This window comes from Eriocheir sinensis, chromosome 13 (genome assembly GCF_024679095.1).
Source record: "Eriocheir sinensis breed Jianghai 21 chromosome 13, ASM2467909v1, whole genome shotgun sequence".
NCBI lineage: Eukaryota > Metazoa > Arthropoda > Malacostraca > Decapoda > Varunidae > Eriocheir > Eriocheir sinensis.
Genome location: NC_066521.1, coordinates 14,379,263 through 14,394,262, shown reverse-complemented (window position 1 = coordinate 14,394,262; position 15,000 = coordinate 14,379,263). Strand labels below are relative to the sequence as shown.

Here is a 15,000-nt window from a genome sequence, read left to right as displayed (position 1 = left end):
GCCACATCTACGTTCGTGAGTGGACAGACGGAATGAAACGGACTATACTACTACTACTACTACTACTACTACTACTACTACTATTACTACTACAACTACTATTACTACTACTACTACTACTACTACTACTACTACTATTACTACTACTACTACTACTACTACTACTACTACTACTACTACTACTACTACAACTACTACTACTACTACTACTACTACTACTACTACTACTACTACAACTACTACTACTACTACTTCTACTTCTGCTACTACTTATAATCCTGTCTTTGTTGTTTCCCCTTTTGACTTCTTCCGTAAGCCTCTTCCCTTCCGGCTTTCCTCCTCCTCCTCCTCCTCCTGCTGCTCCTGCTGCACTCTTCACATCACACTTCTCTCTCTTCTCTCCTTCTCCGTCATTATCCTCACTCTCTACGTTCCTTCTTATTTTCTCTTCTTTCTTAGCTTCCTCCCTTTTCACCTATTTCACTCTTATTTTCTCTTCCTCCCGTTTCTTCCCTTCTTTTCCCCCGCTTACCTATCTGACCCTTTACCCTTTTTCTCTGTCTTAATTCCCTTTTTTCTTATCCTCCCTTTCATCTGTTTCTCTTTAGTTTCCCCTCTCTTCCCCTTTCTTCCCCTCACTTCCCCCTCTTCTTCCATTCTTCTTCCTCATTTCCCCTCCTTTCTCTTCCTTACTTTTATCTTCCCATTTACTTCCCCTCACTTTCCCCTTCTCTCCCTTCATCCTCTCCTCTCCTTTCTTTTCTCCACTTCCCTATCTCCCTTTCTTCCCCTCATTTCTCCTCTCTTTTCCCCTGTTTCCCTTCACCATCTCCCCCTGCATGTCTTCCACTCACTTCAGTATTCCCCCTCTTTTCCCCTCTGCTCCACTTTCCCTCACTTCCTCATCTCTTCCCCTCTCTTCCCCATCTTTTCCCCTCTCTTTCCCTTCTTTCCTTTCACCCTCTCCTCCCCCGTCTTCCCCTCTTCCCTTTTTTCCCCACTGTTTCACTCACTTTCCCTCACTTCCTCATCTCTTCCCCTCTCTTCCCCATCTTTTCCCCTTTCTTTCACTTCTTTCCTTTCACCCTCTCCTCCCCCGTCTTCCCCTCTTCCCTTCTTTTCCCCTTTGTTTCACTCACTTTCCCTTCTCTTCCCCATCTTTTCTTCCCTCTTCCCCTTTGTTTCACTCACTTTCCCTTTCTTCTGCATTCCCCTCCTTTCCCTCTATTCCCCTCGACTCCCCCCGCTTCCCCTTCATTGGCACGCGCAGAGGATTACGGAGTGTTTGGCGTTAATCCGAGACCAGCCAGCAACTTCAGGCGACAGGGAGGGGACCAGGAAGGGAAGGGAAGGGAAGGGGAGGAGGCGGTGGGAAAGGGTAATGGAGAAGGGAAGTGAGGAGGAAGGGAAGGGGAGGAGGAAGGGGAGGAGGCGGCGGGAACGGGTAATGAAGGAGGAGAAGGGAAGAGTAAGGGAAGGGGAGAAAGAAGGGAAAGGAAGCAGGATGGGAAGGGAAGCAGGAATGGAAGGGGAGAGGAGCAGGAAGTGAAAGGGAGGAGGAAGGGAAAGGAAGCAGGAAGGGAAAGGAAGCAGGAAGGGAAGGGAAGGGGAACAGAGAGGGAATGGAAGGAAAATGGGAAGGAGAGAAGGAAGGGAAGGGGAAGAGGGGAGAAGGAGGCGGGAAAGAGTAACCAAAGAAGGAGGAAGAGGAGAAGTCAAGGAAAGAGGGGAGCGACTGAGGAATAGAGGGAGGGATAATTAAGAAAGGAAGGGTAAGAACAAGGAATGGTAAATAAAGGAGAGAGGAGAAAGGAAGGATTGAGGGAGATTAAGGTAAGAGATTGAAACGGGGGTAAACGGCAAGAGGGGATCAGGGAGAGGGGAAATAAAGGAGAAGGGAAAGCTAGGACCAGGAAGGGGAAAGTAGAAACGGACAATCTAGGAAAATTACAGAGAAAGGGACAAAGGGAATGGCAGTAAGAGGGCTTGGAATAGGATAGAAGGGAACGGAGAGGGGGAAAAGAAAGGGAGAGAAGGAGCAAGAGAAGGCAAATAAAGGAGAAGGGAAAGATGGACCAGGAAGGGGAAAGTAAAAGTGGATAATCTTGGAAAATTACAGAGAAAGGGACAAAGGAAATGGCAGTAAGAGGGTATGGATTAGGATAGAAGGGAACGGAGAGGGGGAAAAGAAAGGAAAATAAGGAGAAAGAGAAGGCAAATAAAGGAAAAGGGAAAGATGGACCAGGAAGGGGAAAGTAAAAGTGGATAATCTTGGAAAAGAAGGGGTTACGAAAGGGGGTATCGATGTCAAAGAAATGGCAGTAAGAGGGTATGGATTAGAATAGAAGGCAAGACAGAAAGGGTGAAGAGAAAGAAGTAGAAGAAGCAGAAGAAAAGGCAAAGAAATGAGACAAGTGATGGGTAAGGAAGGGAAAAGAAAGGGGGAATAAAAGAGAAAAGGAGAGGGTAGGGGGAGAGGCAGAGGGTATAGGAGCATAAGCAAATAGAGATTGAAGAGAAGAAAGGGGAAGAAAGAGAGAAATAAGCAGAGAAAGGGACAAATAGGAGATATTATATAGGATAGGGAAGAGAAAAGGAATGGAGGTTGGTATGACTGTGTGTGCGTGTGTGTGTGCGTGTGTGTGTGTGTGTGTGTGAGTGACGCAGGAAATTAATGATCTTGCTTCTCGTTTTCTTCCATTCCGTCGTTTTCTTGGAACTGTCGAGGAATAACTTTAGCATTTATGAGCGTGTCGTGTCTTCCTGCTATTGTTGTTTTTGTTGTTGTTGGCATTGTTTGTGTGTGAGTCACGGCTTGTTGGAAATAATATACGCATTGAGCATTTATTTTCTTCTTTGTCTTTCTTTTTTTATTCGTTCCTCTTCTATTTTTTTATACGTGTTTCTTCATCTGTTATTCATTTTTTTCTTCCTGTTGCATTTTTAAGAGTTCGGTTAATGAGTCACTATTTGTCTCTTTTTTTGTTCTTTTTCTAATTTGTTATCCATTTTTATTCGTGTTTCTTCATCTTCTATTCATCTTTTCTCTTCCTGTTGCATATTTAAGAGTTCGGTAAATAAGTCACTATTTGTCTGTCTTTTTCTTTTTTTTTCGTTTCTCCTCCTCTTCATTATTTATTTTTATTCACGTTTTTCCATCTTTTATTTTTCCTTTCTTTCCCTGTTCCATTTTTAAGAGTTCGGTAAATGTGTCACTGTTTGTCTTTTTTTTTCTTTTTTTTTCGTTCCTCCTCTTTTTCATTATCCATTTTTGATCGTGTTTCTTCATCTTTTATTTTTCCTTTCTTTCCCTGTTTCATTTTTTTTTTTTTCAGGGTTCGGTAAATCTTTCACTCTTCCTCTTGACCTCTTTTTCGTTCTTCCTCTTTTTCGTTATCCATTTTTGCTCGCGTCTCTTCATCATTTATTCTTCCTTTCTGTTTCTGTTGCACTTTTAAGGCTTCATTAATTGTTTCAGTCTTCCTCTAAAGTGTTTTCAAGAGTTGCGTAAAAATCCGATATTCATTTAGCAGCAGCGCGCTTTCTGATCCTCATTTTTTCCGTGTTGCATCCTGGGCTTGGCCTGAAGGGCTAATATAAACTTTTGACTGTTTTTGTAATAGTTTTCCCTTCACGGAGAGGCTCAGAGTATTGTATCGAGTTAACTTTTTTTTCAGGGAGTTTTATTTACTTTTTCTCTTCGTTTTTGTATCCAACCATTCGTATGTTTCCTCTTATTGGACAAAAATATTAATTGCTATCTCCAAGAGGCGGAGAGTATTTTATAGAGTTTACATTTTCACCAGAACTTTTACTTACTTTTTTTATTTGTTTTTCTATCTAACCATTTGTCTGCTTCCTCTTACCGAACAAAAATATACAAACCTTGTTAATTTTATCCTCTAGGGTAGGCTTTTCTTTTTTACGTTTCGGCCTATGGAGGCGGTAGGCTTTCTTGATGGGGCCTGATGGTCGACCCTACCCCGTTGTGGCGCAGGCAAGCGTTTATAGTGGCGCCATTTTGCTTGACTCATGCTGTCCCCCGGAGCCTATCTTTTATCTCTCTTTTAGAGAGAGAATCTAGATTCCGGGTTGATAGGTGGTCTTCAGAACAGTATATGGGCAGTCTTAGGCCACTCGACGGTGACTGAAAAATCCCATCTTGTGCCACCGGGCGGGGCGCGAACCCGCGTCCTCCTGGACTCGGCGCCTGCACGCCAACCACTCAACCACCGCCTGAGGCTGAGAGTATTGTATGTGCCTCCTCCTACCGAACAAGAATGTTGAAACCTCATAATTTTTTTTCCTTCAAAGGGAGGCTGAGAATATTGTATCCAGTTAATATTTTCCCCATTGCTATTTTTTCTTAAATTTTCTACCTAACCCTTCGTCTGCCTCCTCTTGCCCCCAAAAACAATACATATATGATCTTCATCTTCCTTTTATATCTTCTTCGCATTCTGCCGTGAGCACCTGTGTGTAACTGCCGGAAGGTGTGCGTGATTACTCTAGCAAGTTTTATCTCTACACAAAAGCCGAAAATGTTATGTCCAGTTAGCAATACAATAATCCTTTCACTTCCATGCAGTCAGGTGTTGAAAAGGTTATCTAGTCAGTAATTGGAGAGAAGGAAATTGAGAAAGATATATATAGTTAGCAATTCATTTTGCTCCTTTTTTCTTCTTAATTCGGATGTGGTAGCGTCCTGTCATGAACACCCATGAATACCTGGTGTGGGGTGTAAGGGGCATTGATTAAGCCAGGTGTGGAGAGAAGGAAGTTAAAAAGTTTATATATAGATAGCAATTCGTTTTCTTTCACTTATTTTATTCTGATGTGGTAGCGTCCTGTCGTGAACACCCGTGACTACCTGGTGCGAGGGCATTGATTAGCCCAGCCAGGTGTAGAGAAAAGAAAGTTTAAAAAAGGAATATATGTAGATAGCAATTAATTTCCTTCCACTTCTTTTTCTTTATTCAGTTGTAGCGTCCTGTCATGAGCACCTGTGAATACCTGGTGCAAGGGCATTGATTAGTCCAGCCAGGTGTGGGGAAAAGGAAGTTAAATAGTTTATATATAGATAGCAATTAATTTTCTTTCACTTATTTTATTCTGATGTGGTAGCGTCCTGTCATGAACACCTGTGACTACCTGGTGTGAGGGCATTGATTATCCCATGGAGCCAGGTGTAGAGAAAAGGAAGTTAAAAAAAAAAAGGATTATACATAGATAGCAATCCATTTCCTTTCACTTTTATTCTTTATTCAGTTGTAGCTTCCTGTCGTGAGCACCTGTGACTACCTGGTGTGAGGGTATTGATTATCCCGGCCAGGTGTAGAGAAAAGAAAGTTAAAAAAAAGGATTATATATAGATATCAATTCATTTCCTTTCACTTTCTTTATCCGGATGTGGTAGCGTCCTGTCGTGAGCACCTGTGAATACCTGGTGTGAGGTACAAGGGGCATCGATTAAATTCAGCCAGGTGTGGAGAAAAAAAAAGTTAAAAAAAGCTTATATCAGGTTAGCCATTCATTTTCTTCCACTTTTTCTTTATTCGGTTCTAACTTCCTGTCGTGAGCACCTGTGAATACCTGGCGTGAGGGCATTGATTAGTCCGCCCAGGTGTGTCGTTACGTGTATGGATTTCGAATATCACCTTGAGTCTTGCGCGGCCTTTCCTTATAGATTATTGCGTGTTTTTGTTATGCCCAGACCTCGTGTTCCCATAAGTCTGCGCCTGATATTGTTGTACTCCATTCCTTACCCTTCTTTTGTTTTGTTTTTGCTTTTTTTTTTGTTGTTTTTTACTTGGGATGAAATTTATGGTCGGTTTTGTTGTTGTTGTTGTTGTTGTTGTTGTTGTTGTTGTTTTTGTTTTTTCGTTTCTCGCGGTTTTTTTTTTTTTTCTATTTTCAGACCTCGTGTTCCCATAAGTCTACCCCTAATTATGTTGTACTCCATTCTCTACCTTCTTTTGTTTTTTGCTTTTTTTTTGTTGTTTTGTTTTGTTTTTTACTTGGGATGAAATTTATGGTCGGTTTTGTTTTGTTTTTTTCTTTTCGTTTCTCGCGTTTTTTTTTTTTTTTTCAGACCGTGTTCCCATAAGTCTGCACCTCCTGTCTTTTTCTTCTAATATCTAACTACCTTTATATCTTTTGCTTTCTTATATATTAGGGATGAAATTTGATACCCAGGGGTTGTTGTTGTTGTTTTTTCATTTTTAGATCTCGCGTTATTGTAATTCACAGATCGCGTGTTTATATAATTACTCACTTTTTTTTCTTTATTCTATTTTCTTACTACTTTTCTTTAGGGTTTTTTTTTTTTTTGGATAAAATTGAATAATCAGCATTTTTTTTTTCTTTTTTTTTCTTTCTTTTTTTTCCATTCACGGTCCTCGCGTTTATTGTTACTCTCAAATTTCGTGTTTCCAAAAGTCTGCGGATATTTTTGTCACGTTCTATTTTCTAACTTCATTTCTGTTGTTTTTTTCTTTTCTTTTTACCTGGGATGAAATTTAAGTTAGGATTTTTTTATCATTGTCTGTTCTCGTGTTATTGTTGTCCTCAGACTTCGTGTTTCCATAAGTCTGCACCTCTCTTAGTTTTTCTCTTCTACTTGGAATGAAATTTAATAGTCAGTTTTTTTTTTCTTTTTCTAGTTCTCGTTATTGTTATTCTCAGACTTCGTATTTCCATTAGTCTGCGCCTCTTCTGGTCCTGTTCTATATTCCAACATTTCAATATTTTTTTCTTTTTACTTGGGGCGAAATTTAATAGTTTGATTTTTTTTTTTCGTTCTTTTCATTTTCAGCTCTCGTATTATTGCTATTCTCAGATCTCGTGTTCCTATAGTTCTGCACCTCTGTTCTTAGCATTCTTATTTTTTCAAACTGACTGTGTTTTACTTGGGATAGAAATTGATCATCTTTTTTTCTCATTTTCAACCTTCGTATTATTTTTATTCTCAGATCTCGTGTTCCTATAGTTCTGCACCTCTGTTCTTAGCATTCTTATATTTTCAAACTGACTATATCTTTGTTTTACTTAATGGGATAGAAATTGATCATCTTTTTTTCTCATTTTCAGTCCTCGCGCTCCCCTAACTCAACGCACACTTCTCTTTTTCATCCTTTTTAACTTCCTTTTCCTTATATTTTGCTTCACTCGAGTCAAAACATAACTAACGATCATTGCCCAAGTTTAGAGTGCGAGCAAAATCCGAAACGGTCTTGCATTTCCTTTTTCCGTTGCGTAAATCTTTATAACACAGTGTAAAAAATATCGGGTGATTTATGGCGTGGCGAGTGAATACAAAACAGGATGAAGGATGAGAGGCTGCAGGGGGGAGAGGAGAAGAGGAGAAGGAGAAAGGGGTAAGCAGTATAGGAGAAAGGAAGGTGAGAAAGAGGGAGAGGGGAAACGAGGGATAAAGAGAGAGACCAAGAGGAAAATGGAAGAATGAGGATGAAATTGAAAAAGGGTAAAAGAGAAGAAAAAAAGAAAGAAAGGAAATAGAAGGAAGACGAATGGTGACTGGTGAGAAGGGGAAGGAAACGAGAGAAATGGAGGAATATTGGACGAAGAAAGGAATAAAAGGGGAGGAAAGAGGGATAAAATGCGGAGAGAAAGGAAGAGGAGGGGAGGAGGATGAAATTAATAGTGACTGGAGAGGAAGGGAGAGAGAGAGAGAGAGAGAGACCTCCCCACCGTAATAAGGAAGAGATTAGAACCAGGGATTTGCTATGCGTTGGAAATCAAGTGAATATCGAGAGAGAGAGAGAGAGAACAGTGAGTAAAGAAATCCGAGAGAGAAGAGAAATGGAGAGAAAGATAAGGATGAAGAGAGAGAGAAGGGAGGAGAAACGGAGAAGTGGGTAAAGAAATATGAAAGAAAGAGAAAGGAAATGATAAAGGGAGAGAAGAGAGGGAGAGAAAGGAGAAAGGGAAGAGGGAGATGTGAGGGGAAGTTACCTGGCTCCCTCACCTGCCCATGACGCTTGCCTCACTGTTCACCTAACTTACCTGAGCTGAGGGCAGGTGAGCGTAAGGGAAGGGAAAGGAGGGGAAGAGAAGGGAGAGGAAGGGAAGAGAGGAGAGAGGAAGGGAATGGGAGGGAAAAGAGGGGAAAGAAGGGGAAGGGAAGACAGAAGAGAGGAGGGTAAGAAGAAGAGAAGGGAAAGGATAGGAAGAGAGGGGAGAGGAAGGGAAAAGAGGGGAAGAGAGAAGTAGCATGCAAGACAGGAACAGGATGAGGGAGTAACACACACACACACACACGCACACACACTCTCTCACACACACACACACACACACAAGGAGGAGGAGGAAGAGGAGGAGTTGATAGTTGTGGTGGTCAGTGGTAATGGTCGTGGAGGAGGAGGAAGAGGAGAAGGAAGACTGGCGCCGGGGAGTAATTTTCCAAGTCTGGCGCAGTGAATCTTTCCTCCCGCGCTGAGATTTACGACAAAAAATAAATCCCAACCTGTAGGAGTGTTTTGAGGGTTTGATTTGTTACGCTCTCTCTCTCTCTCTCTCTCTCTCTCTCTCTCTCTCTCTCTCTCTCTCTCTCTCTCTCTCTCTCTCTCTCTCTCTCTCTCTCTCTCTCTCTCTCTCTCTCTCTCTCTCTCTCTCTCTCATTTTTTTCATCGTTTTCTTCCTTATATGCACTTTTTACGAGAGAGAGAGAGAGAGAGAGAGTGTGTGTGTGTGAATGTGTTTGTAAGTTTATTCTCGTTTTTTTGTTGTTGTTGTTCTTATTTATTGTTTTCCATTCTCGTATCACCAGCAGCAGCAGCGGTAGTAGTAGTAGTAGTAGTAGTAGTAGTAGTAGTAGTAGTAGTAGTCATTTTTATATCCTAGAAGAACAATAAAATAAAACGTAAGACAGAGAACAACCTCAGGGTCACGTTATTTATTGTTATCTCGATCAATAGGATAATTTTCTTCCCCTTTCCTTCCCTCCCTCTATCTCTCTCTCCCTCCTTCCGACCTTTCCACCTCTCCCTCCCCCCTAATTACCCGCCCCCCCCTACCCCCCCTCCTCCGTTCCCTCCCTCTTCTCTCTCATATTTCATCTTCCTCAAAAATTCGTCCTTGTGTCATTATCCTTCTTCTTCTTCTTCTTCTTCTTCTTCTTCTTCTTCTTCTGTTTCTTCTTCTGCTGCTTCTGATTCTTCTTCTTCTTCTTCTTCTTCTGCTTAAGCTTCTTCTTCTTCTTCTTCTTCTTCTTCTTCTTCTTCTTCTTCTTCTTCTTGTACTTTTTCTTCTTCTTCTTTTTCGTCTTACTATAATTATTATTTATTTTTATACATCTTCTTGTTATTATTATTATTATTTTTCTTTTTCTTTTTCTTCCTCTTCTTCACCTTCTTCTCTTTTTCCTCCTCCCTTTAATTTGTATGACCTTCTGTACCCTCGATTGCAGTAAATATCTTCCTCCTATCCTCCTCCTCCTCCTCCTCTTCCTCTTCCTCCTCCTCCTCTTCCTCTGCAATGTCGCTAAATACTCTTTCATTGCAACAGGAATTCAATATCGGTGTAATTTTGTAAGAGGAAGAGGAAACTGTCTTAAACGTTCTCTCTCTCTCTCTCTCTCTCTCTCTCTCTCTCTCTCTCTCTCTCTCTCTCTCTCTCTCTCTCTCTCTCTCTCTCTCTCTCTCTCTCTCTCTCTCTCTCTCTCTCTCTCTCTCTCTCTCTCTCTCTCTCTCTCTCTCTTTATTTTCTCTTTTTTTCCCACTTTCACCATGTAATTACCACCATCAAGCCATCTTTTTTTCTTTGCTATTCTTCTCTCTCTTTTTATCTTACATTTCTCTTCTCTTTCCCTTCTCTCTCTTTCCCCTTCCTCTTTCATTTCCTCTTTCGTCTCTGTCATTCCTCTTATCATTTCTCAATCATTTTTTCTCTTCTATTCTCTTCTCTTAAAACCTTACATTTTCCTCTCCTTTCCACTCCCTTTTTCCCTTCCTCTTTCATCTCCTTTACCCGCCTCTGTCATCCCTCCTCTCATTTCTCCATCATTTCTTCTCTTTTATTCCCTTCTCTCATTTTCCTCTCTTTTCCCTTCTCTCTTCCTCTTTCATATCCTCTCTCGCCTCTGTCATCCCTCGTCTCATCTCTCCATCATTTCTTCTCTTCTATTCCCTTCTCTCATTTTCCTCTCTTTTCCCTTCTCTCTCTCTCTTCCTCTTTCATCTTCTCTCTCGCCACTCTCTTCCCTCATCTCATATCTCCATCACTCACTCTATTCATCCGTCCAGTAATTCATTGACTCATTTATTCAGCTTTCCCTTGCCTCTATGTCAACCCAGCTTTCGCCCCTCTCACTCACTCACTCACTCTCTCTTTCACACAGTACCTCGTTAAATGACCCCTTTTAGCTTTTATTTAATCTCTGTCCTTACCCTCATTTCGTCCCTCTCTCTTACTCACTCACTCACTAACTCACTCTCTCTTTCACTCAGTATCACGCTTAATGGCACCTTTTAGCTTTTTTTCATCACTTTCATCATCTCTCTCTCTCTCAATTTCTAGTCTACTTTGTCCTTCATACGCGCTGACTACATTTCCATCGTCACTCAGAATCTCACTCGGTTACTCCTTTCCTCCTCTTTTTTTTTTTTTTTTTTTTTTTTTTTTTTTTTTTGCCTCTTACTGTCTGCTATTTAATTCCTTTACCCTACCTTCCCTTCCTCTCCCCTCTCTCCCCTTTTTCCCCTCTTCCCTTTACCCTTCCTTCCCCTTCCTTTCCCCTTTCCTCCCCTCTCTTCCCTTTTTTCCTCCCTCTTTCCCTCCTTTCCCCTTCCTTCCCTTTCCTTTCCCCTCTCTTCCTTTACTTCCCCCTCTCTTTCCCTCCGTTCCCCTTTCTTCCCTTTCCTTTCCCCTCTCTTCCTTTACTTTCCCCTCTCTTTCCCTCCGTTCCCCTCTCTTCTTGATTTGTCCCTCATACACGCACTCACTCCCTTTCTTCCTTACTCAATACCTCGCCTGATTACTCTTTTACGCTCTTTTACCTCTCGCCTGTATCGTCTTTTCCTCGGTATATCGTTTAGTTATTCTTTTTCGCTGTTTTAATCTCTCTTGTGTTATTTCTCTTTCGTCATCTACTTCATATTGTCCCTCACACATACTTATTAACTTTCTCTCTCACTCAGTGCCTCATATAATTCTTCCTTTTATCTTTTTTTTTTCTATACCATCCGTCTCTCAGTCTTTACAATATTTCTTCCCTTACACTCTTTCTTTCTTTCTTTTTTCACGCAATGCTTTTTTTTAATTACTCCTTTCTTTCTTTCTTCCTCCTCTTTCTCTCTCTTACCTCTTTCTTTCTTTTACCTCTTTTAATTACTCTTTTCTTTCTCATGCAATATCTCTTTTATTACTCCTTTCTTTATTTTGCCTCTTTTTTTCTTCTTCTTATTTCTCTCTCATTCCTTTACCTTTTTCTTTCTTTTACCTCTTTTAATTACTTTTTTCTTTCTCACGCAATATCTCTTTAATTACTCCTTTCTTTCATTTGCCTCTTTTTTTTCTTATTATTATTTATCTCTCTTTCCTTTACCTTTTTCTTTCTTTTACCTCTTTTAATTACTCTTTTCTGTCTCACGCAACACCTCTTTTTAATTCCGCCTTTTCTCTTTTCAACCTCTCATGTACTATCCGTCTCAATCTTTACAATATTTAGTCCCTTCCACACCCTTCCCCTTTTCCTTCACTCATCACCTCTTTTATTACTCCTTTTCGCTTTTGTTTTCCTCAATATCTACCTTTCTTAGTCCCTCAATTGAAGAAAAGGAAGTTGAAAAGGTTATATCAAATTAGCCATTCATTTTATTCACTTTTTTTCTTTATTCAGTTGAGCGCCTTCACACCCACGCTCTCCCACACTCACTAATACATTTTCACTCACACATCGTTTTCTTCCTCCGCCTCCCTTTATCCCTCACTCAATAGCTCTTCTATTTATTCCTTATCGCTTTTCCTTCCCTCAGTATCCACCTTAACTCCTACACTCACGCCATTACACTCACATACCCTCATTCCCTTTCTCCCTCACGTAATACCTCTCAAACTTCTCCTTTTCGCCTTTGTTGCCCTCAATATCTACCTTACTTAACCCCACATTCACATACCCTCATTCCCTTTCTCCCTCTCTCAATACCTCTCAAACTTCTCCTTTTCGCCTTTGTTGCCCTCAATATCTACCTTACTTATCCCCTTACTCACGCCATTACACTCACATACACTCATTCCCTCTCTCCCTCTCACAATACCTCTCAAACTTCTCCTTTTCGCCTTTGTTGCCCTCAAAATCTGCCTTACTTATCCCCTTAATTACACCATTACACTCACATACACATTCCCTCTCTCCCTCTCCCAATACCTCTCTTATTACTCCATTTTGCTGTTCTTTCCCTCAATATCTCCCTTACTTGGCCCCTCACTCACGTTCTCGCTCCCTCGCTATCACACTCACTTCCTCACACGCTGTTTTTCTTTCTCCTCCGCCACAGAAACTGAACAAAGGCAACTGCACGACAAGTTTCCCCTGAGCGGCTGCATCAACTACCTCTCCTCTCACTCAATGGGTAGCAGCGAAAAAAATGACTGGGTGCAGAGTAAGTCTCGGTCTGTCTCTATCACTACTTCTTGCTCTACCAACAGCACAAGGAAGGATGGTTGGGTGCAGAGTAAGTGCTAAGCTTGCGTTGCTCTCTCTTAAAAGTCCGGTTGATGTTTTTTTGATTTTAATTTGAGTGTGTGTATTAGTGGATTTTTTTTTTTTTTTTTTCAGGTTTGATTTGAGGGGGGGGGTGTTTTTTTGTGCTTTTTTGGACGTTGTTGTTGTTGTTATTGTTGTTGTTTTGGGTTTTTGATGTGGTGTTATTAGTATTATTATTTTGGTGTTTATGGTTTCGTTTTCCTTTTTTTTTTTTTTTTTTTTACTATTTCTCTCTCACACATTATCTTTCTTTTTCTTTCTTTCCCTCTTTCCCTCTCTTTCTTCCTCTCGGTGTTTTATTTATTTATTTATTTGCCTCTTTCTCTTTCTTTCTCTCGGTGTTTTAGTCTTCCTATCTTTCTTTCTCTCTTTCTCTCTCTTTCTTTCTTTCCGTGTTTTGTCTCTTTCTTTCTTTCCCTCTTTCTCTTTCTTTCTCTTGGTGTTTTATCTCTTTCTTTCTTTCCCTCTTTCTCTCTTTTTTCCTCTTTGTGTTTTAGTTTTTCTATCTCTCTTTCTCTCTTTCTTGTTCTCTTTCTCTTTCCTTTTTTCCCCGTCTGTGGCTTTTGGTGTCTTTATTTTGTTTGTTTGTTTGTTTGTTTGTTAGATGGTTGGTTGGTTGGTTGGTTGGTCGGTGATTGTTTTTTTTTATTTTCTAGTATTTTTTTTTACGTTGGAGTTGTCTATCTCATCCATTTCCCTTGTATCATTTTTACCCCCTCCCTCGTATCCCCTACCTATCAATTCATCTCTCCCTTGTTGTCATAATAATAGTTTTCTACTCCCTTTTCTTCCCTTTTTCTTTTTCTTCATCTTCATTATCTCCCTATTCTTCTATTCGTTATGTTACCCCCTTCACCCCTCATAGCATACCTCCTGCCCCCTGCCTCCTTACCTGTCCCAAGTACTCTGTTTATGCCTAGTACCCAGTTACCCGTCTAGAAACACCTGTCCACCTAGTTACCTGTCCATCCCTGCCTGTTAGTCCCTCCCTAGTAACCTGGTATTGTTTTAGTTTGTTTTCCTTCGTCAGTTTGTTTGCCTGGTAGTTGCTCCCTCCTCCTCCTCCTCCGGTAACCTGTTTCCTCGTTTGAATGGTAACCTGTTTGTTTGGTCACCTGTGTTTCTGCCTACCTGTCCACCCGTCCGGTCACTACCTGTCTACTCAACGTGCATTCCTGGTAGTACTGTACGTGACTGTCCGTGACCAACACCACCCGCACGTACATTGCCAGTTCTCACACCTGCTGGAGTTGGTTTGTGCCCGTTCGTTCTTAGGCGCTCTGAAAGTTTTTATACTGATGCCTTCTTTGTGGCCACCCTGTGTTAAGATTAAGCTGCTAACATTAAGCCGCATCCATTTGCATGTTATTATTATCGTTATCCGTATATTTGCTGATTAACTTTAAGGCATCATGCACACACACACGCACATTCATATAGCGTGTGTGTTATATTGGTACGACTCTTGTTATTGCTAGTATTATTCTTGCTGTTGTTTCTAAAGCTTCGGATTCATTCAGCTCCCGCGTGAGGTTTGTGCAAGTTTAGTAGACATAACCTTCCCAAGCTTCCATTCCTTCTCTTTTTTATATTATCAATTTTGCTCCTTCTTGGTTTGTAAGTTGCCAATAATTCAGTCAGTCAGGTTTGTGCATTTTGGGGCCAATGTTTTATTTTTCAAGTGTTGAGATGTTTTGTAATGGGCCTGTTTTTTTGTTTTTTTATTAGCATCGTGACGTTTCTGGTTTGTAGACGAATTTTTAAAGGGGATTTTGAACCTATCACTGTCATTGAAAACATACATCATTTTTACTAATACTATTACTACTACTACTACTACTACTACTACTACTACTATCCCACCACCACTCTTTTAATTTCTACACCACTAACGATCATATACTTCAATTCCTTTTCTTCTTCTTTTTTTTCTACTTTTCTTCTTCTTCTTCTTCTTCTTTTTCTTCGTCTTCCTCCTCCTATTATTATACTTTTTCTTCTTCTTCTTCTTCTTCTTCTATCCCACCTCCTCCTCTCCTCATCATTTCCCTCATGTTCCTCTCCTTCCATCACTCACTCCCCATCACCACCACCACCACCACCACCACTGCCTCGTCTCTCCAGGAATGCAGAACCTCAGCATCTCGTGTGCCCTCGTGTGCTGCATCCTGCTCGGCGCCTCGGCAGTGGTCGGCAGCTTCGGCATCATCCAGCGGCAGATCTCGGCAGTCCTCATCACCGGCGTCATGTACATCCTGGCCTGTGAGTGTTGATTT

The 15,000-nt window shown here is 40.9% G+C and overlaps 1 protein-coding gene across 6 annotated transcripts in view; it reads left to right on the top strand.

Moving 5' to 3' along the window:
* The window catches only part of LOC126998048 (uncharacterized), a 71,272-nt gene that overhangs the window by 46,615 nt on the left and 9,657 nt on the right, over positions 1–15,000 (top strand). For 3 of the 6 annotated variants that reach the window (XR_007752612.1, XM_050859362.1, XM_050859364.1), the window contains 2 exons: positions 12,516–12,692; positions 14,849–14,986. Coding sequence is in view for 5 of the 6 variants with exons in the window: in XM_050859362.1 (XP_050715319.1) it covers positions 12,516–12,692; positions 14,849–14,986 (315 nt within the window). In the remaining variant the exon portion in view is untranslated. The remainder of the gene's footprint in view (positions 1–12,515; positions 12,693–14,848; positions 14,987–15,000) is intronic. The other 3 variants (XM_050859363.1, XM_050859365.1, XM_050859366.1) reach the window with 2 other exon arrangements.